We start from the raw sequence: 23908 nt of genomic DNA on the forward strand, positions 1-23908 counted from the left end.
CTTTTTCCAATCAATTGTTCCATAGTATAAGATATATACCGGATGATCTAAATACATTTGATTACTTTACGATTTTTTTAGTTTTCTTTGTTGTCAATAACATCGATAATAACGCTAAAACGATCGCAAAACAATAACAAAAGAAAAATAAGAAAAAATAAATAATAGAAGTATAGTTCTATATAAACTCAACTTGTACGGTATGGTCTCAACTTGTACGGTATGGTTTTCGGCCTCTCGCCTCCATAAATTCTTTATTTTACCATTATACTTGTTTCTTCAACAAATGACGCAATTCAGGTCACACAATCTCTAACATAATTTATATTTAATTAATCACGATAGCATTCTTTGACTCAACTTAAAACTAATAGTTGGAGTCTAGGCCGATTGTTAATTATAAATGTGTTTGTTAATTTCCCAATTTTCGTATACAATTGGTATCGGATGAATGTGGTAGAGGTGAACAAGGCGGACTACGAGTCATGCAATGCTGATCATCCACTTCACAACTGGACGACTGGGGCTTTTTTAATAAATAACCTAAAAATTTTAATTAATTACATAAGTAACCTATTTTTTTAATTAACACGTAAATAATCTAAAATCTACAGTAAAAGTTGGTGGAGCCAAAGAGTTTGGTACCACCAACATGCTACGTCAGCAACCATGATAAAAAAAATTAATTTTTTGGTGGAACCATGTAGAATGGCGCCACCTGTATAAACACTAGAGAAATACTACAATTTTTGAAAAATGGAGGACTTTAAAAACAATTTTCCATTTTACGGTGGAGCCAAATAAATTGGCTAAACTTGTTCTTTTTTATTATTATTACTTTTTTTAAGTTTTGTCTTATATTACTTTGTTTTTTATTACTTTTTTAATTTTTTAATTGTCCTTATTTATTTTATTTATTTTTATTATTAATTTTAAAAATTTTGAAATATATATTTGAAATGTTTTATAATATATTTTTTAAATATTAAATATATTTTTAATAAAATAAACATTTAATCAAATGCATAATTTAGCGGATGAAGTATGTATTATGAGATATACTCATACGTCATCCGAGTTCTTGTAATGATCCGAATTTTACCAACACTTTGGAAAAGTGTAATTTGGTCTCCGTTTATGAAAAATAGATTCGTAAATATTTATTAAAAATATTTACGAAGTTAAGTAAGTGATTAATTAAAGTCTAATAAAGTGAATTTAGCTTAATTAGGAATAATTAAGTAGCATGATTAAATTGAATAAAGAATAAAAGTTTAATTATAGACTAAAGAAAAGTGAAGGGACTAAATAAGCTAAAGTGAATGCTACGTGTGTGACAAAATAAAGGACATGTGTAATTAATATAATACATACATTTGTAATACATGTATGTATTTGCTTAATATTTAAATAAATAATTAATGCATTTATTATTATTAAATTGATATTAAGTGATAAATAAATAAAAGAAAGATAAATGTATGGTAATAAATGGATACACATGTATTAATAAAAATACATACATTTTTTTATATATGTATTTAAGTATTACTAGATATTTATCAATTAAATAATTATATTATGAGATAATTATATAAGTAAATAAATTAATTATGACAAATGTAGAGTGATGATTGGTACAAGTGTAATAATGTGTATGTATAAAATGTTTAATAAAGAATTGTTATTTAGAAGATATTTGTTAAAGTAATTATTATATAAAGTAAAGGAAATAAAAGAAAAAGAATAGAAAAGGACGGAAAGGATGAAACGAAACAGAGAAGAAATAGGGGAGAAAGAAAGAAAGAAAAAGAAAAATTTGAGGTCTCAAGGTTCAAAGTCATTTTGGTAAGTTAATTTAATCTCTTTTCTTGTAATTTTTGAGTTCATGGAATCCTAGAGGTAAATACTACTTGATTCAAGCTAGTATTTTGAAAGATAGTTGATTTTTAGACATAGTTTATGTTAAATAAAATGATGAATTGAAGGCTAAATTGATAGAAATTCAAGTTAAAAATGATATAAGGATTAAATCGTAAAGAGAGAATTAAGTTTTGACATAGTAAGGATTAAATTAAAGGGAATTCAAAATTGAAGTTTTATGTTGAATATGAAAAGCTGGAAATTACTTTAAAGTAAGTATAAAGATGAAAACTAGGTTAATTTTGAAGAAAAAGAAAGGTTATGGTGATAGAACTAAAATGGAATTTATGAAAAAGTTACATGGAAAATTAGAGAATATGATATTAATGATTTTAAATATTGTGTTAATTTTTCCGTAGCTAATATAGCGCCGAAAGTGTAAAACCCCTACCCGTATTCATTGCCGGAATAGGGTACGAGGCATTACCGGAGTTTACGAATTAAATTTTTTTTTTTATATTCAATATAGCCCTTTCATAAATATCTAACATTCCCTGTAATATTAAAACGAGACCAATCCACATCAACCAAATCAATTCAACATATTTTCATGATAGATTCATGCATTTATATAAGATAACGTCATCACATATCTATAACCAGGTTTGTTAACCATACTAATGGCTAACTTTACATTCATTTCACGTTAACATTTACTTTGTTAGCTTATACATGCCATTGATTTCCAAAATAAAGTTTTTTATATACCGAAATCACGAGGTTGACGATGTGATGTGTCTCCACCAAATCCGACCTCCGAGCTCTTAACACTACAAAACAAGGAAAAAGGAAACGGGGTAAGCACTTTGTGCTTAGTAAGCTCATGTAACAAGAATTATACTTACCTAATGTTTTCAATACAATACAATAAACATCCATATATCCATTCAATGCATTATTACCCTAATATGCACAAACTCAACATTCAAGTTAGTACAATAATTTCCATGTACCAATAATATATACCATGATTGACGAGCTCGTCAATACCATGATTTCCATTTCCTTGCTATTTTTTCATATTTATCCCGTTGAATTTATCGGAGTTTCGATGGATTTTCAAAGGTACACATTTATTTTACAATATGCAACATTCTCTATAATTCAACTATTATTTATAGTTCATTCAAAGCTATCTACTTGAGTCATAGTCACTAAATTATTTATAACTTGAGCTACGGAACTCCAAATTAAGATCCGTTAATTTTCCCTAAAACTAGACTCATATATATTTTTACCATAAAATTTTCATAATTTTTGGTTTAGCCAATCAGTACAGTTTATTCTACAAATTCACCCCTGTTCTGTTGTCTAACAGTTCTGACCCTTCTTCACTAAAAATAAATTATCTCTTTATAAAGAATTAAAATCATGTTCTCGTTTATTTCTATTAAAAACAGACTCATTAATAATTCTATACATATAAATTTAAGTCCCTAATTATTTTTATTTAATTTTTTATAATTTTTCAAAGTCAGAACAGGGGAACCCGAATTCATTCTGACCTTGTCTCACAAAATTCATTATATCTCAAAATTTACAAATTCATTGCTTACAATATTTTTTTCTATGAGAAACTAGACTCAATAAGCTTTAATTCCATATTTTTTTAATCTTCTAATTCGATTCCTACAATTTTTGGTGATTTTTCAAAGTTAGTCTACTGCTGCTGTCCAAACTGTTTTAGTGCAAGCTGTTTATTACCATTTTTCCCCTAAGCTTTTAATAAATGTTAATTTCGTCCCTACTCAATTAGCCTCTCAATTGAGCTTATTTTTCTCAATTAACATTTTATTCTATCACCTTAAACTAGTTTACAACCTTTAGGAACCATAATTTCAGCAATAGACTTTAATTCCAAACATTTTCACAATTAGGTCCTAAAAATCAATTTTCATTGAAATTGCCTAATAAAATCATCTCATAAACAAATTAAAGCTTTAATTTCATTCTATTTCATAATAAACTTACAGAACTCAACCATGGAGACTTTAAATTTCATCCATGAAATCAAAAACTAATGAATTTAATAGTAGGACCTAGTTGTAAAAGTCTTATAAACACAAAAATTACAAGAAAAAGGCAAGGATTAACTCACTTGGTGCAAAAATTATGAAATACCAGCTTAGAGAACCCTCCTATGGCGTTTTTAGCTGCTTGAATTGAAGAGAAACGAAGAGAAATCTAGATATTTCCTATTTAGTCCTAGTTTTATTTAGTTAATTTTGCAATATTCCTATTTTACCCTTAATTTATCAATTTTTTTGCTGATTTCATACCCTTGCCGTCCAGCCCAAATAAATTTTGGGTCTAATTGCCTTTTAAATCCTTTCTCATTAGACTCTTAAGCTATTTAATCACTCTAGCAACTTTTACACCTATTACAATTTAGTCCTTTTCATTTAATTGACTACCCAAACATTAAAATTTCCTAACGAAATTTTAATACCACATTAATAACATTTCATAAATATTTATAAAATTATTTTCGACTCGGTTTTACGAGATAGAGGTCCCGATACCTTATTTTACCCAATTTCTTCAATAATTTTTTTTTCTAACTAATCACTAAATCGATAAAATTTTCCTATCAATATTTTCATACGATTTTCCTATCATATCAATTTTCAAGCAAAAATATTGAAATAAATTTATCTTTAAATCGGATCTATGGTTACGAAACCATTGTTCCGATAACCTTGAATTTAGGCCATTACAGAAAGTGTCATCGAGGAAAGGGAAAAAGAAAATGGACGAGGATATCGAGTGGACTCAAGAATTACGGTTTGTATTTCTATAAACCGAACTTAATATTTATTTGTTATGATAGTATTTAAATTGTTGAGAAATGAAAAGTTTGAATGTATGATTATTGGAAAAAAATGAATTAATAGATATATTGTATTGAAATTGAATTATACGTGATTTGATATGGAAAAGTATTAAAATGAAGTAAAATTAAATTAAGAAGGGAAATTGAAAATTGGAAGTTGACTGAAATCCCTATTAACAATGTCGGGCTAGTCGGATATAGTTGGCATGCCATAGGATCAGTGGACTTAGGGATATTCTGACTTTGTGTCGATGAGACACTTTATGTGTCGCCAGACTGTGACTGTTCCAGATTCGTTCCGATGAGGTATTTTGTGTACCATTACCGTTACTGTGACTGTTACTGTTACTGTTACCGTTGCGGTGTATTCTGGCTTCGGCCGATGAAACACTGTATTATATCCCTGGTGTGTGCGTTGGATTTCGATCCGTGTATCCGTCCAGGTCCGAGTCATGTTAATAGGGGTAACTAAAAGTATTAAAGACTGTTTGCTACGGAATAATTAACTGTTACTGAATAAATCACTGTTATTATATAACTGACTGTTATAGAGTAACTAAATGCTACTGAAGAAATGATTATAACAGTATAATTAATTGTTGATGAATGACTGAATGTTCTGTATGAAACCGATAAATTGGTTGATAAATATTGACTGTTGACTGTTATGTATTAATGGATAATGAATGTAGACCGAATGAAATGGTAAAATTTATAAGTTCTGAAGTGAAGTTAAGTGATTGAATTATAAAGACTGTGAAGCTAAAAGCTAAAGCTCGAATACATATATGAATGACAAATATTATTGTTTTATTGATTTATGAAATTATTGTAAAAGTTGCATGATTTTAAGCAAATGTTATATTTTTTTTATATATACTACTAAGTATTTAGTTTATAGAAATACCACTGAGTTTATACTCAGCGTACGGTTGTTTCCGTGCGTAGGTGAAGCTAAAGAAAGATTGTCGAATCAGCATCCTAAGCCGATCCCGAACTCAACAAGAAAAAATATGTTAATTGTTGATAATGGCATGAACCTAGGCTATTAAGTTAATAGAGTAAAAATGTTCAAGAATGGTTTAAAGATGTTAGGTCATAAAATGAAACATGCATGCTTGAAAGTTAATATAAATAAGTTGTTTAAGATTGTACACAAAAATTTTAAGTCAATCTAGATTGTGGTACCACTGAGAGTACATTGGATGAATGTCTTATTGTCAAGTTGGGTTAGCATTAAATATGTTTAATCGAGTTTTAATCATGTTGAAAGTCGGTAAAAATGTTATCTTAAAGCTTAAGTTTTTACAGGGTTAGTAACTTGCAAAACGAAGCTCATCATAGGTCCACACGGTTAGGTCACACGGGTGTGTCGTTAGGCCGTGTGTCCCCTGCACCCAAAATGTTCTCCAGTTAGTATACTGGAAATGCTACATGGGCTAAGCACACTGGCGTGTGCTTTGACCGTGTGAAATTAATAGATTCTAGAGGAAACAACACGGCGTTCCCACACGGACGTTTAAGAAGGGTACACGGGCGTGTCCCCTAGGTCACACGGGCATGTGACACTGTTCACAAAAGGGAATTTTTAAGTTTTCATGAAAATTTTATAAGCTTTCGATCTAACCTCTGTTGGATTCAAATGTTTATAGTAATCAATATAGGCCCATTTAAGATACAAAATTACATAATTTTAATTTATGTATCATAATTATCCCCGTTTAATGCATAAAAGTATTGTAAAGACTGCTAATGCTCCGTAATCCTATTCCGGCGACGGGACAGGGTTAAGGGGGTGTTACAATTACGAAAGTAAATTGTATAAGGAATTACATGCAAAAATGTGCAAACGTTGAGGGATGGTTTGCCTTAGGTTACATTTTAGTCACTTATGTTTGAAATGTTACGTTTTAGTCACTTATGTTATTATTTTTAATACTCGGTAATATTGGTAAAGTTATTTTTAATACTTGGTTTTATAACAAGCAAACACCCGGAACAAGAAAGTCCAAAATTTGCCGTCAACGTTTGCATATTTTTGCATGTAATTCCTTATACAATTTACATTCGTAACCCGGAGGACATATGAGTATATCTGTTAATACATACTTCATCCGGCTAAATTATACATTTGATTTATCCTTTGTAATATACTTCACCGGTTAAATTATGCATTTGACTTAAATGGTTTATATTATTAAAAATATATTTAATATTTAAAAATAAAATGAAAAATTAAAAAATATTATAAAACATTTCAAATATGCATTTCAAGTTTTTTAATTCAATAATAATAAATAAATAAAATAAATAAATAAGGACAAATAAAAAACTAAAAAAGTAAAAAAGAATAAAGTAATATAGGACAAAACTTAAAAAAGTAAAAAAAAAAAAGAAAAGAAGAAAGAACAGAGTATAGGGTGTCAGGCAACGAGATCTGGTGGCGTCAATTTATTTGGCTCCACCAGAAAATGACATTGTTTTTAAAGCCCTCCTATTTTTTCAAAAATTGTAATATTTCTCTGATATTTATATAGGTGGCTCCATTCTACATGGCTCTATCAAAAAATTAATTTTTTATTTTGTTTACTGACGTGGCATGTTGGTGGTGTCAAACTCTTTAGCTCCACAAACTTTTACTGTAGATTTTAGATCATTTACAAGTTTAATTAAAAAAATAGGTCATTTATATAATTAATTAAATTCTTTAGGTTATTTTTATAAAAAAGCGTACGACTCGAGCCAGATGGGATGTTGTTCCACGTAACGTCACTCAGAATTACTATTTCATTAGCAGCAGAGGGTTCTACTATAAGGGCATGAAGGTAGTTGTTCCCGTCGAAAACCTGACTCCTCCTCCAACATCTTCTCACTTCTAAAAAGAGTGACTCCTCATCAAGTCTGATTGTCTACATAAGCCAACTTGTGAAACGAGTCGAGTTCAATCATATTTCATATTTCATATTTCATTTCCTTAATTGATTCATGTGTTAATGACTTTCATTTCACATTTTATCTTTATATTTCAAATTAAAATGATAAGGAAAAATAAATAAATAAAACATGTTAATTAAAATTATGCAATTTTAAAAATTCTCTTTCAATTTCTCTCCTTTTTCAATTTTATTAATAATAAAAAATTCAATTTTTTTATTTTTCTTACTAAATACATTTATGAAAAAATTTACATTTTTATTATTCTATTTTATATTTTTCATTTTTCAAATTTCTTTTCATAATGCGTAAGTGTGCTAGCAAAGAAAATAGAAATAGTATCAATGAAGCCCTTATATTATCGTCAAATTATATTTTGCTCCATGTATTTTAAAATGGACAAATTATTTCATATACATTAAATAAAAAACTAAATTGATCTTTCTGTTAAAAATTTGTCTTTGTACATCAACATTAGATATAAGTGGCGTGCTAAGTGTAGCTATCTAGTTATTTTGTCAATTACACCAATTTTAATAGTAAAAATGGATAAAATTTTTACAAAAAAAATCAAATTACTCTTTAATTTAATATAAAAAAAATTAATTTCTATTTTTAAATAAAATCAACAAAAATACAATCTCATTACTAGTAAAATAATCTCCTAGATACGCTTGCCCAAGAAAAGCAACGCAGGCGCTTTGCTTCCTAAAAATATGGCCAATCCCGCAGGAATGATGGTAAAGACTTTAGGCACATGCAAAGGCATAATAAAGGGAAATTGAGGTAAATAAGTTGCTTTTAAAGCAAGAAAAGAGGATTAATAGCAGGGTTTCAAATTTTAGAATTTATCTTCTCGAATTGCTGATTTCTTTATTATCTGTAATTTTACTTTTATTTTCTTGGGAAAGTTATGTATGGTAGGGTGCTTTTTTCTAAAAGTAACTTTTAGGTTTTTTTTGTTTTTTTAAAAAGAAAAATGGTTTTTAACTTATTTTAATTGTTAAAAGGTCATTTATTCAAATTAAAAGAGACATTTCATTTATTTGATAAAATTTTGAAGAGTTCACAAGAACTTAAAGAAAATATACATTCGATAACCGAGATGTTAGAAAATGTAGTGAATCTTGATCGTTTTAAAAGTCTTAAATAAATAATGCAATTCATACTTTCAAGTTATAATTATATCAATTCAACATATTATAAATAATCATATTTAAAATGTTATATATTTATATTTTAATATGATAGTATATAGTTCATATAATATTACTTTTTATTTATTGTTATATTTTAATTAATTTTTTATGTTCAAAATCATGAATTTTTATATAATTAAACAAAAGGGAAAATATTTACAAATACAAACATAGAACTTTGAACCTCTTATGAGAATAAAACCTAAACAACCAACGTGACTAGAACTCATACCACATCTGAGATGGTATACACTCTCCATCACATAAGATTTTTATTGTGAATCAACAAGATTAATTTCATTTTTCTTGAATTACGGAATTGATGAAATAAATTGTATAGCAAAAAAGGAAACTTTTGTGGACCAAAGATGGTGGAGAGAGGGGTTTTTTTAGCACAAAGTTTGTCCATTTCAAGCAATAAAATGTAAGAGAAAGAAATGGTCCCGAAATCAGTGGCCATTTTTCGGATAACATTGACCTAACCAACCACACGCTGCATTGGACCCAATGTCTCATAATTCAGACCGGAAATTAGACTCGTATACTTTTTTTTTTTTTATGTTGACTATAATTTTAATATTAAATATTTTATAAAATCATGTATTTGATTATATGTTATAAATTTTAATATAAATTTAAACAATTCAAAGCTTAAATCTCATCACGAACAAAATTATTTTTGTTTAAAATAATGAAATTCATTTTTTTTATTCGACGAATCTCCAGTTGAATAATATATGCTAGACCAGTCGGGTGTATTTAACAAAGATGGATCCCATGAACTTTTAATTTCATTTCTAGAATTCAATAACATTGCATTTTGCCACAAATTCAAGCAATAATTTCCCCAACAAAGAAAGCACTTTTCAAATGCCTCCCTATCAGCAAACCCTAATTACATTTCAAAGTTCAAAACCTCCCCTAAAGCTAGTTTCATTCATGTCAACTATCATGAAAAATGAAATGAAAAATCACACCAGTAATTTAAGAAGAAATGGAATTTGATTTGATTCGTTTCACAATTGATGAAGGAATTGTCCAAGTTCGATCTCGATCCTCAAACTACCAGATTCGAACGAATGTATCCCACAGTGCGGCAATGGCGAAAGCAGCTGGTAAAACAAGCTGGCCTCTGTAGACAATGGAACTTGGTGAGGAGCCACTCTTTTCGTTCAATGGAGCAGCTTTTGGAGGCGGAGGAGGGTTCTCAACACGCACTGCTAGCTTCATGCCGCCGTAGCAGAATCCTTTGCCACTAATGAAATAGTAGTGGCGAGTCACATTAAGCGGAACCACATCCCTTCCAGCTCCGGTTGTCCAGTTGTGAAGAGGATGATCAGCATTGCATGACTCGTAGTCAGTCTTGTTCACCTCTAGCACATTCATCTGGTTCCGATCATATACAAAATCTGGGAAACAAACAAACAAGATTTATAGTTAATAATTAGCCAGTTTTTAAACTATAACTCAAATCAAATTCAACTCAAAATTAGGTTTACAGCAACTAAGTGGTAGCCAATCCTTTTAACATAATGGCCTCTTCTCTCAGGTTATGTTATCCAATCCCGAGAGGTGAGGATAGCTCTTTAATCTCTACTTGCTTGAATTCTGCTACGAATGTCGGATGGTATGTTAAAAATTTTCTACTATTTTTCTGTGTGTTTGAAGGATTCTTTGAGACTTGTATCTTCACACTAGTATGTAGATATGCATTGGACACAAATATCGAATAGAAATACTCAAGAGAAAAAAATAAAGAATCGGAGTAACATCGATCCGGTTCTTGATTATTCGAAAAAGCAGATAGTGTTTAATAAAGTCCCAAATCCCTGTTTTTTTTTTCCTTAGTTCCCCCCTGTTTTTTTTTTCTTAGTTCAAAAAAGTGATTAATAAGATGAAGCAAGAAATATTACTAAAACTAGAAGGTAAGCTGTATCCAGGGAACCAAGACAAAAAGTCCAAGATTTGAGACAATCAATTCATTTCTAAACAACCCAAATCCAGATCTGTCAATTAATCAACAAAAAAACCCAGAAAACAAGCTAAAATACTGAGACGAAAAACCAAGAAGAAAGAAAAGCAGATCTAAAGATAGATGAAAGGGAAAGAAGAGCTAAGAAGTTACAAAGCCAGTCGCCATTGTAGAAGTGCTTTCCTCGAGCCCAGACAGTGTAATTGACATTAGTAGTCCAACCGATGCCTCCCCCTCCAACAATGTACCTTGTAGCATCGGCCTGAGGCACCATTAGCACTAAAGCCAATCCGACAGCTGCCACTGCCATCATCATCGCCTTGCTTCTCTCCATTGCTGTGTTTTTCTTTGCTTTGAGTTGGCTTGGGTTTTGCTTTCGGCTATGTTCTATAAGCAAGAGCCAGCTAATGGTTATCAATAAATAACAAAAAAGGGTTTTATTTATTTATTTATTGGGGGCAGTTTCTAGATCCACAACTGATCCAGATTTATTATTATTATTTGGATTGGGTAACATGGGTTAAACAAAACCCTTATTTTATGTTTCACAATTTCTTGCTTCAAAATTCATTTGTTAGGTTTTTTGCTTAGTCATTTGTATTACAGACAAAAATTCAGCATTTCATGCTGTTCTGTCTTTTTATTTTCTTTTAAAAACACGGTATGAGAAAGAATTATAAATAATTTTGTACTTTTCAATTTTAAAAGAAACAAATTAAAATCAAAATAAATATTATATATATAATCGAATCCAATTATGATGATTCGAATTAATTATGTTCATCAATTTTATAAATTAAAATGATATATTTTATCATATGTTTAAATTTTTAGTACTTGTTAAATATATTAAATAAAAATAAAAATTAAGCTAGCTTAATAATTATAATTTTAAAATTATGAATAAAAATTATATTTGAAATAAAAATTTTAACTATATGATACAAGTGAAACGAAGTTAATAATAACCCAAATTTAAGTTTTATGGATAATTATTTGATACATAGTGAATTTTTTAACACCACTTGTCATCATTTTTAATACAAAAAGCAATGTGTTATTCTTGGGTGATTAGAATACCAAATTCTTTTATAAGCTCACACTTCAGAGGAGAAAGCATAATAGGATCACTGCCTTGAGGAATGATAGTGGATAATGAATTTTTTATAAGGAGGCCGTTCAGCTTGAGGCAGTTATGTTTTTTTAGAGGCTATATGTTGAGTTATCGAGTCCAATGAGGGGACTTTCATCTAGTTCGTTTCTTAAGCTCGAGCTTGGTGAGGTACAACTCTTAAGTAAGAAGGACACTGTTGAGGAAATTAAGAAAACCCTATTTGAAATGGCTCTGTTAAAGGTGTTAGGCAGTAATGGGTTTCACATTTTATTCTTTTAGCATCAATCAGATCATATTAGGAGCACGATTTTTAATTGAGTCAAGTTGGTTTTTGCCGGAAAAGCTATTGATCTGGAATTGAACAACACTTTAATTGTTCTTATTCCCAAGGTTCAAAATCCTAAAAGTTTTTCTCATTTTCGGCCTATTAGCTTATGCTCAGTCCTTTATAAGCTAGTAATGAACGTCATCGCCAATCATTTTAAAGCAGTTTTTCTAAGGATCATTACGCAAAAGCAGGTTGGATTCCTTTTGAAAAAGAATATCACATATAATGTTCTTGTAGTGCAGGAAGTCATTTATTCCATAAAAAGCAAGCAGAAAAACAAAAATTGGATGACAATCAAAATCAATTTGGAGAAGGCTTATGATAGGTGCGATGGGAGTTCATTAATGCTTCTCTTCAGGCTGCAAGTATTCTTGATTTTCTTCGTAACATTATTATGTCTGCTATCACGAAATGTAGATCATGTCGAATGGAGTCCCAACACAAAAATTTTATCCTGCAAAAGGAATTCGACAGGAGAGCCTGCTATCCCTATACCTCTTTGTGTTGTGCATGGAGTGGTTATATCCATTCTGCCATTAATATGAGGCAATGGGAGCCTGTTCGTTTATCTCGATCATGACCAGCCCACTCTCATCTCCTTTTCCCAGTTGATCTCATTAGTTTTGGTCAAGTAAAAATGCAGCAAGTTAATATTATCAAGGGGATCTTGGAAAAATTTTGTGGTTATTTTGGTCACCAAGTCAATGAGCGAAAGACAAACATTTTCTTTTCTAAAGGAATTAGAGAGGAGATAGGGGGAGCGGCTCAGTAGTGTTATTGGTTTCCACAAGGTTTAGAATCATATAACCTACTTGGGGGTACCCCTTTTTCATGACAAAGTAACTAATAGTACTTTGAGGTTTGTAGTGGAAAAGGTTCGGAGTAAGTTGTACAGTTGGGATGCTAAACAATTGTCTTTGGCAAGTATGACCATTCTTGCGCAGTTTGTCTTATTATCGATTCCAAGCTACTTCATGCTGTCTATTATGATCCCTAAATGTATTTGCAATGAAATTAAGAGTTTGGTTAAGCAATTTATCTTAGGGTTCTCGAGTGGGGGAAAGAATGTGAGAATGGTTAATTGAGAGTCTATTTGCCAACCTCAATCTTGTGGGGGACTGTGCCTTAGGCATTTGAGGGATCAAAACACTTCATTTATGTTGAAGCTTGGGTATAATTTGATGATGAACTCTAATGCTCTATGGGTGTGTATCCTTTTATCGAAATATAAGGTTCATGATGGAATTCTAGAGGATATTTCGTGAGGAATATGCTATTTGGTTTGTGGGAAATAGCAGCAGTGTTAAATGTTGACTGGACCCGTGGGTTTCAAATGTTGGTCGGTCGAATCCCATCCCATGATAACCTTGAGATGGATTGCTTATTTAGGGATATGGTTATAAAAGATGGTTATTTAGAATCTAGATCTTTTTCGACTCTGGTTACCAAAAGGTAAAATTAGGAGGATTGTGGGGATTCCCTCTCACACCCATCAATAATGTCGATAGAATCACTTGGGCCGGTACTTCAATAGGTTCTTTCACTCTTAAAAGTGCCTACTGGAAATTCTGTGAGCTGACGTAGAATCCAAAAATGGGTTATGACGAATTTCGTGAAAGTTTCAAGGTCCATAAAAGAGTTATATTTTTCATCTAGATGATGTTTGAAGAACATCTTCTTACCAATGATGTTTAGAGAAGGGGCATAAAGAATAATAATTTGTGTGGGTTTTGTAGTCAAGACTTCGATGATGGTTTGGCTAAAGGTAATTCCAACGGGCAAGCATAAATGGTTTTTCTCTAAAGAATTGAAGGAGTGGCTTATGGCTAGCTTGCAAAATCATTGAGGATTTCGTTGGGTAAGGCGGATCAACCATGTCTTTTTGGGCTAATTGCATCGGACATTTGGAAAAATCGTAATCTACATGTGTTTTAGGGTGTCCCTTGGAGTACCGATGAATTGGTCAAAATCTCATATAGTTGAGTTAAACAATATGCCTCTATTTATAAGGAAACTATGCCCAATAGGTATGTAACAAATTCCTTGTAACGCCTCTAACCCGTATCCGCTGCCAGAATAGGGTTTCAGAGCATTACTACCACTTGCAAATCACTAAAAAAAAATTTCACTTAAATACTTATCAATTCAATGCATCAATAAATATATTACCATTCAATCAATGGCTTGGCACTTGCCTAAGCATCAACAACAACACTTGTTAGTGTACTTACACATATTTCATATAAATTCTTATTTTCTCAATATGTCATATTTGAATTTAATACTCGCCTTAACTTACATATTTTCCTTATGTTAACATATAAAAGATAATCTCATATGTACATGTCATGATACATATCATTCTCTTACCGTTTCTTTAATAACATATATCATTCATTTCATTATATCAACATTTCATGCACCATCATTTCCTTATATCTTAGGTATATTTATTTGGTAATGGTTCGTATTAAACTTAACATAATTTAAATTCCATGTACCTATACTTATTTCATTTATCTATCTTATAAATTATTTCATACAACTATTTTGTACATTTATTTCCATATGACCAATTTCGTAAACATTTCACATTACCATTTTGTATAACCAATTCATTTAACCATTTGTTATATTACACGAATATTAGTTGTTCAATGATATCTTGGCATTTCTCTTCCACGATCTTATTTATCTTCGACATGATGCCATAGTGTCTTTCAACTATGGTCTTACTCATTTTTCGTCATGTTGCCATGGTATCATTCAACCATGGTCTTATTCATTTCACATCGCGTTGCCATGGTATCTTTCAACCATGGTCTTACATTTCATGTCACGTTGCCATGGTATCTTTCAACTATGGTCTTACACATTTCATATCAGGTTGCCATGGTATCTTTCAACCATGGTCTTACACGTTTCATATCAGGTTGCCATGGTATCTTTCAACCATGGTCTTCCACATTTTCTATCAAAGAGCACACTCCCGCGAACCTCATTCTTACAGTGGGATTACCAGTCCAGGCTAAATTCCCTGTAATATAAACTCATAGAGTATTGCCGGGATTACCAATCCAGGCTAAATCCCCTGCAACGGCAATTACTCTAATGAGCTTGGATCTGAATTACCAGTCCAGGCTAAATTCAGATCCTAATTCAAATTACCCGTCCGGCTAAATCCATTTTACACATATTCTTCGGGAGGGCTATATCAAGATAGGATCACCCGTCCTGCTAGATCCTTTTACCGTCAATTCCTTTTCGAGATCCATCGAATTTTCCTTCCATTCAACAGGATTTATTTTCAAGTTATATCGAGTATTTACCAATATTTCATCAATTATCATAAATTGAATATTCAAATCATATTTTCATTACATAACCACATATTTCAAGTGTTTAAAAATACAATTCAAGTTACACAAACTTACCTCATTGATTGTTCGTGTTTATGATTTCATTATTCTGATATATTTTCTTTTCCATGATCAAGTCTCGTATTTGTGACGTCCGGATATTTATAAATAAATTTGATCATCATTTTCATTTATTTCATATTCTAATGCATTTAATTAATGCTCCAGGCAAAAATGACCATTTTGCCCCTAAACTTTTAATTAATGACGATTTCATCCTTAGGGTCAAGAAAATAAAATTCTTACAATTTAATCCTTATTTCCAGATATTATTATCATACATATCGATAACAGTCCATGAATTCTATAAAATATCAAAATTTTTCACAATTTCAACACTTTTCAATTTAATCCCTAAAACATGTTTTCCCCCGATCTTGAACTGAATTGAAAATTTCGTTAAATTTTGTAATTTAAATAATAAAATAATCTATTTCATGCAATTTAGTCATTTCTGACATTTTTACAAAATTGCCCATAAAGTTTTACTTTTATTCAATTTAGTCCCTAAGCCAAAAACATGCAAATTAGCCATGCTAGATGAATATTCATACATATTTTCCTCCTCCTCCTCTCCATTCCACATCCTTAATTTATATAACATGCAACAAGTAACATTATCAATAATTTCACCATTTACTTATATGTACATTCAAAACTGTCCATTTGCGTCATAGTCACTAAATTATTTATATATTAAGCTACAGAACTCGAAATTAAGATCCGTTAATTTTTCCTGAAACTAGACTCACATGTATTCTTACCATAAAATTTTCAGAATTTTTGGTTTTGCTAATTAGTACAGTTTATTCATTAAACTCTCACCTGTTTTGCTATTTGACAGTTCTGACCACTCTTCACTAAAGTTTAATTATCTCTTTAAACAGAATTCAAATAATGTTATAATTTGTTTCTTATAAAATAGACTCATTAATTAATTTAACCATATAAAGTATGTAACAAAATTATTTTGTATAATTTTAGTGATTTTTCCAAGTAAGAATAAGGGACCTTGAAATCATTCTGAACCAGTCTCACAAAAATATAAATATCTCAGAATACAGAATTACTTTACTTTATCTATTTATTTTATATAAAAATAGACTCAATAAGCTTTAATTCCATATCACCCTTAGCTTCCAATTCAATTTCTATCATTTTTGGTGATTTTTCAAAATTAGCCTATTACTACTGTCTAAAACTACTTTAGTGCAACATATTGATTACCAAGTTTATAACACTCCTATTTCCATTTTCTACCATATTTCCCATTATTTTCTCTCATTTCCCTTCACTAATATATCAAAAACATGGAACCATATAAAAGAAAACTCTACATTAACATCAATTCCATGCTTTTTAACAATATTAGACTTAAAATATATTGAAATCTTAATGTTCTTACCTTTTCTTATTAACTTCAATCTTTAACTTGATTTTCTCTCTCCTCCAGCTTCTATTTCTTGAATCCAACTTGATATTCTTGCTCCCCATCATCTCCTTGCTATCTTTCTCTCTTGATGGCTATGGAAATTCTTTCAATTTTTAGGTGAGAATAATGAATTTTTGGTGAAAGGACTAAATTGTAAAAAAAGAAAACTTCTTTTCTTCTTACTCTTTCTCACGTTGGTTTGCATGGAAAGGAAAGATGATGAAAATTCTTCATCTTTCTTTCCTTATATACTAAATAAATAATAATAAAATAATATTAAATATCTCATAAAATATTAATAAAATAATATTATCTAATTAATTAATTTAAAATATCATCAACATAATCATTACATTCTAGAATTCTCTCTCTTACTAATTGACCATTTTGTCCTTCATGGTCTTTTAGAATTCCATCCTTGAGTCACATTTAATTTGGTAAAATTACAATTTAGTCCCTCATAGTTCTTCACTTATTCAATTTGGTCCTAATTTATCCATTTTCCTTAGTTTCTAGATCATTCTACCCTTAAAATATTTACACTATTGGTCCTTTAACTTTTCATATTTACACTTTAACCCTTTAAGTCTTGAGTATTTACTCTTAGGCAACAAAACTTTTCTGAATTTTACTATTTAGTCATTTCCTGAATCAAGATATCATAATTTACTTCCCAATGTTGCCATAACTCAAAACTTCCCTTTTTATCACTTTATTTCCTTATTTTATTATATCAAGGATAATATATTACTGTAAAGATTTTCGGGGTATTACATTCCTCTTCAATATTGACAAGTAATTGGATCCAGTTGAACACTAATGGCACAGTTCAGGTGGACTCAGGTTCTGATACTACAAGGGAAGTTATATGTGACCGGAGTGAGAAATAGATTTTAGGATACAATATATTTTTAGGGTTTGTTCAATCTTAAAGGCTGAATTATATGGTATATTTGATGGATTGGCTCTTCTATTAGATCGAGGCCATGACAGCGTGTTGATTAATATGGATAGTATGGAGGTAGTTCAGGCTATTCAAGATAATCCCTTAAGGGACTCAAACTTCGCTTTGGTCAGACGAATCCACCAGATGTTGGTAAGGGTAGTGTAACAGCATATCCAACATGTTTCCTGAGAACGCAGTAAAGTTACGGATTATCTTGTGAAATTGGTTCATAGTAATGAGGACACTTTACATGTAACAACCCATTTTCAGTGAAGTCGGAACAGTGGTTTCGGGACCACAAATCTGAGTCCAGAAGAAAAAATTATTTTAATATTATTTTATTATCTGCATTATAATTGAAATATCGTATGAAAATTTTGTAGAGAAATTTTATAGATTACATGTCTAATTAGAGGGAAATGACCAAATTGCATAAAATGCAAAAGTTGAGTTCTAGTAGCTATAGGAATCAAATAGCTATGGAATTCAAAATTTGAGGTCCTTATATGGAAAATAGACCAATTAGTGGAGTTAGTAGATAAGTATGCTTAGTCATCCATGAAAAATTAAATAAAGAAAATGATGAAATTGGAAAGGGAATAAAATAAAAAATGATAAATAAATAAATATCTAATATCATCATTTATCATTATCTTTCTCAATTAAATAAGATGGAAACCGTAGCTATGGTGTTGAGTTTTTGGGCAAGCTTAATTGGTCTAATTAGGTAAGTATTTTGGTCCCGTTTTTAGTATTTTCATATTTTCGAGATCGTAATAGCTTAATCTAGCTATCTCAGGGATTAATTTGCAAAGTTACCAAAGTACTAGGATTTTTCCATAGATGAGTATGCATGAATTATGAAGTTTTATAGTAGAAAATGAAAGGTTGTTGATGGAGAAACAACTTTTGTAAAGAGAACTTTGATGAAATTGTGATTTAGGGACTAAATTGTAAAGATGAAAATTTTATGAAAAAATTTTGAATTTTGTGAAATACATGGGCTGCTATTGTGATATGTAAAAATTAGTTAGGCTTGTAATGAGGATTAAATTGCATGAATTTTATTTTTCGAGCCTAGATACGAAATAGTAATTAAATAAATATATAGGGGTAAAATAGCAATTTTTCCTAAGATGTGAATTAGATTGAATTGAATATGAATTGTATTAAATTGAGCTAAATTTACTCGTATAGATCCGGATAGACCAAATACGGAATTGGATAGAGGAAAAGAAAAAGTATCGGATTAGTAGATTACAATTCACGAACACCTGTTAAGGTAAGTTCGTGTAACTAAATTGTGTATATTTATATGTTTGAATTGGATGTTGTATATGTGAATTGTATAAATGTCGTATGTATGAAATTGATCACATATCTAATAATACTTGATAAATAATAAGTCTTATTTGGATAAATGAGATTTGATGGATATAGGGTTCCCGAATTGGTTATGGTCCTGCATATGTTGCGGATACACCATAGCTCGAAAGAATGTCCCGTTATTAGCTCTTATGAGCATCCTGATATTTGGCCCTCTCGAGCTTCCCGTTATAGGGTTCTTGCAAGCTTCCCATTAATAGCTCTTCGGAGCATCCCGATTGGTTGTGATTCTGCATGTATTGTAAACACACTACAACTTTTATGAGTGTCCCGATATATGGCTCTTCGTGAGCTTCCCGATTAAAGGCTATTTCATGAGCTTCCTGATTAATGACTCTCCGGAGCTTCCCGATATTGGCTCGCTTGAACTTCACGATATATGGCTATCCGGAATTTCCTAATTAATGGCTTCTCAGAGCTACCTATTATTGGCTCACATGAGCCTCCTGATTATTTCTCTTAGGAGCTTCTTGTTATAAGGCTTGAGAGAGAGCTTCCCATTTATGTGCTCGTATGAGTATTCCTGAATATGAATTGACGGATTACAGTTTTGTACATTTCGAGTGTACTACTTGTGTATCCATCTATATTTCAAGTAAATTTAATGGGCAAAGTTCCGACATGGAATAATCTGAACTTGAGATGAGTTATTATAGAAATGTATATGTTATATGAATATTTGATGTGAAAAGCAGATGAGCTCATCCTTGTTTCTTGATATTCACATAAAGTACATGACTAACATGTTTCTTGAGATTATATGTGTTTAGGCAAATTGCCAAATTTCTTTGGATAAATTTTGCATGCTTACTTTAAATGTAAATGAATGGTAAGTTAATTTCCCGTTATACGAACTTACTAAGCATTAAATACTTACTCTATTTTATAGTAATTTAGAAGTTCAATTTGGTTAGAAGCTGCTTGGAGCAACATCACACTATCCCTTGGCTCATTTCGGTATAAATAGTAAACTCATTTTGATTATAATGGCATGTATAAGTTAATTAGCCAAAATGTCATGTAAATGTTTGATTGATAATAGCCATTTGAATGACTTATGTTTGATATGTTTTGATATATATATAAGTGGATTTATCATGTTAGAAGTATTGAGTTTGATTTTGCATATATGCATTTGGTTATTTAGGTAAATATGAACACTAAATAGACATGATAATGAATTGTCATTTGAGGTGCCTAAGAGTACATTGGTTATGTGTGGTAATATGTTATGTTTAAGGCATGATTTTGACTTGATTTGAATGTCTTGAATTGGTTGGTGAATGTGTTTAAGTGTTAATGTAGATGGAAGACAAATTGGGTGAGAAATGTGGCCTCAGAAATAGTGTATTTTCGTCCACATGGGCAGAGACATGCCCATGTGTGACACACGGCCTAGCATATGGGCATGTGGTTTGGTCATGTGTCTCTTGCATCTTTAAATTTCAAAACAGAATGCTCAGAATTGATCACACGGCATGGCACACCAACGTGTGGCTTGGCTGTGTGACCCCTGCACCTATACACGGCCTACCACACGAGCGTGTGACTTGGCCGAGTGACCCAGGTCAGTGAGTTACATAGGTGCTAACACGGGCTGAGATACGATCGTGTGTCCTATTTCGAATGCCCATACGGCTTGAGACACGGGCATGTGACCCCAACACCTAGGAAAAATTTTGAAATTTTGCAAAAAATTCTTTGAGTACCCGGATTAGTCCCGACTTATTTCTATTGCATATTTTGGGTATTGAGGGTTCATATAAGAGACAATATGATTGATTATGATTGATTTCTGATATGAATGAGAAATGATATGAAATGTTTGTACTTGATCTGTAAACTCTAGTTATACTCTATAACCTATTCCGGCGACGAATATGGGTTAAAGGTGTTACATTACAATTGTTTGAACAACCTCTAAAAAGGATATTGGTTGATTTTGGTTTAGGATTATGTGATTCATATGTTATGTTTTCTTATGTGATTTATATGTTATCAGAAAAAAAAAAAAAAAAACACTCTTACCGCATTTGTATCAAATGAAAATAATTGCTTTAAATATAATTTTTTTTTGTTTTTTTAACCGCTTTCACAATGGCTTTCTTAACGAATCGATTTTGTTAAGTGCTATCAATGAAAGCATGTGTATAAATAATTCCATTTTGCTTTCTTCAAAAGAAGTGGTAATGACTGACAATAATAGTAATAGTGGCAGTGACAATTGTCTGCTTTGTTTTCTCTAATGACAATGATGGTGTTAGTAGTTGTTGTAGTTGTTAGTGTTCTTTGATTTAAATTTTTTTTTTTGAGAGATTTGGAGGAAGTTGGACCTATGTAACATTTATTGATTTGGTTTTGAGGCTAGTTTTAAGCAATCATAATTTATTATTATGTAATAGTTATCCACAATGATATATTTTTTGTACAATCAATTTATTTCTCATCCTTATATCTCCTCTATTTAAGTTTTTCTTATATACAACTTTAGAACAATTGAAATAAAGAGCTTTGATTGCTTTGATTTGGTGCATTTTCTTGTCTGTACTCAATTAATGGTGTTTAATGAGTTGTGTTATTATTTTAATTTGGTACCCACTAATTTTATGTAATTATCGTTTTGAATTAATGAAATTGTTATTATTTCAATAAAACCGAAATTCAAATTTAAATAGGTTTTTTGTCTAATTTTCAATCCCAAATTTGGCTTTATTTATCATTTTTTTTTATTTTCACCTTTTAAGAAAAATAAACTTTCAGTTGAGTTGATTTGGAATATTTTCAAACAGTTCCTTTGGCTTTACCTTTGCACTTTTTGCAGTGACGTACTACCCCCAAGTGTACAGATTACTTTTTACACTTTTTAGAGAATCTTAAGTTTAAATTATTTTATATGAATTTTTATTGACCTTTGTCAGAGGGTCAGTTTGACTTTGACTTCCTTTTGGTTAGTAGTAGTTTTTCCTTTTAATGAATAATTATTTAGATTATATTAGTGATATTAATTATCTGCAATTTTGTATTTCAAAACAATTTTCTTTATTAAGTAGATTATGATACACTGTATGAAAAAAAATGTTTATATATATATATATATTAAATTTTTGCTAAAATGGTAAAGCATATTTATAACAATTTAGCTTCAAATCTTATTATTTATGATTTTTTTATTTTATATAAAATATAGAAAACTAAAATAACCTCATATTATTATGATCTATTTTTAAAAATAATTTTTATATTAATATTTCGTCGACTTATGAAACTAATTTTATTAAGTTCTATATATATAAATATGTATTGATAATCTATCTATGGTATATTTTATATTCCAATACAGTTAAAATTTCCCAAAATCTCATTTCATTTACAAAATAATAAATATTATTATAATGATATTCTTTTTTGTGTGTAAAATAATGATGTTTTTATCTTTTATAATCTTATTTAAAACTAGAGAAATAAACAAATATTATGATATTTGGATCCAAAATTCTATAAATTTATTATTTTAACCAAATCCTTATTTATCTTCTACATGATTTTTTCATCTATACATAAATGTATTATAGTGTAGTAAATATATCTATATTATTATAAAATCTTTTACTCGATTTCGTGCCACCACTTTAATAAAAAATTAAACAAAAATCAAACATATATTTATTACGATATTCTAAAATAGAAAGACAAAAATATAATATTTAGCACAAATAAAATAAGCAGGAGTGACCCCTCAAGCTTGTACTTGTCTTAATTGTAGGCATTTCCACCCTAAAAAACTTGCCTTAATTAAATGACAACTTTTTTTGCCCAAAATCTATATAAAAGATCATGTCATTATCAAATCCATGGTGGGTGTAATTATTTGATGTTGCTTTTGAAATGAAGTAAAACCAATTTCACAATAAATTTATATATAAATATATATATATATACACTCATAATGCTGGTTTGTAGACTAGGGATTATGAGATTTTGATGGAATAAATTCTATAAATTTGTTCAAAAAATAAAAAGAAAATAAAAAAATAATTAAGGCGATCTTTTCCATGTATTCCTAATCATTATTGTTGTGGCCAATGATAACCCGCAAAAGAAACTTTTATCTCTTAATTATTAGGGTAAATTACACTATTAGTCACTAAATTGTGAATAAAATTTCGTTTTAGTCACTTAACTAAAAACATTACAATTTAGTCATTAAACTATTCAAAAATTTTTATTGAAATTATTGACAGTTAAAATTAATATTATATGGCTTTCTCTGTTCGCATTGCCTGCACCAATCAAAAATTTCCTTTCCACTTTTCTTCTACAATTCAATTTTTTTATGAAACAACTTTGGACAATACAAATCTGTGAATTAAAATTCAAATAAATTTTTTCTCCAATCTCTGAAACTGGTCATCAAATCAACCT

The 23908-nt window shown here is 30.0% G+C and overlaps 1 protein-coding gene across 1 annotated transcript; it reads right to left on the reverse strand.

Annotated features, from left to right (window-relative positions):
• Positions 1-9647: 9647 nt before the first annotated feature.
• Positions 9648-11480, reverse strand: LOC108470651 (lamin-like protein). The gene is made up of 2 exons (XM_017772035.2): positions 11015-11480; positions 9648-10298 (listed from the first exon to the last, which is right to left on the reverse strand). Exons 1-2 carry the CDS (start codon positions 11193-11195, stop codon positions 9952-9954), a joined length of 528 nt encoding a protein of 175 aa, XP_017627524.1. The 5' UTR covers positions 11196-11480; the 3' UTR covers positions 9648-9951.
• Positions 11481-23908: the final 12428 nt, after the last annotated feature.

The sequence above is a fragment of the Gossypium arboreum genome, chromosome 11, assembly GCF_025698485.1.
Source record: "Gossypium arboreum isolate Shixiya-1 chromosome 11, ASM2569848v2, whole genome shotgun sequence".
In the NCBI taxonomy this organism is placed as follows: domain Eukaryota; kingdom Viridiplantae; phylum Streptophyta; class Magnoliopsida; order Malvales; family Malvaceae; genus Gossypium; species Gossypium arboreum.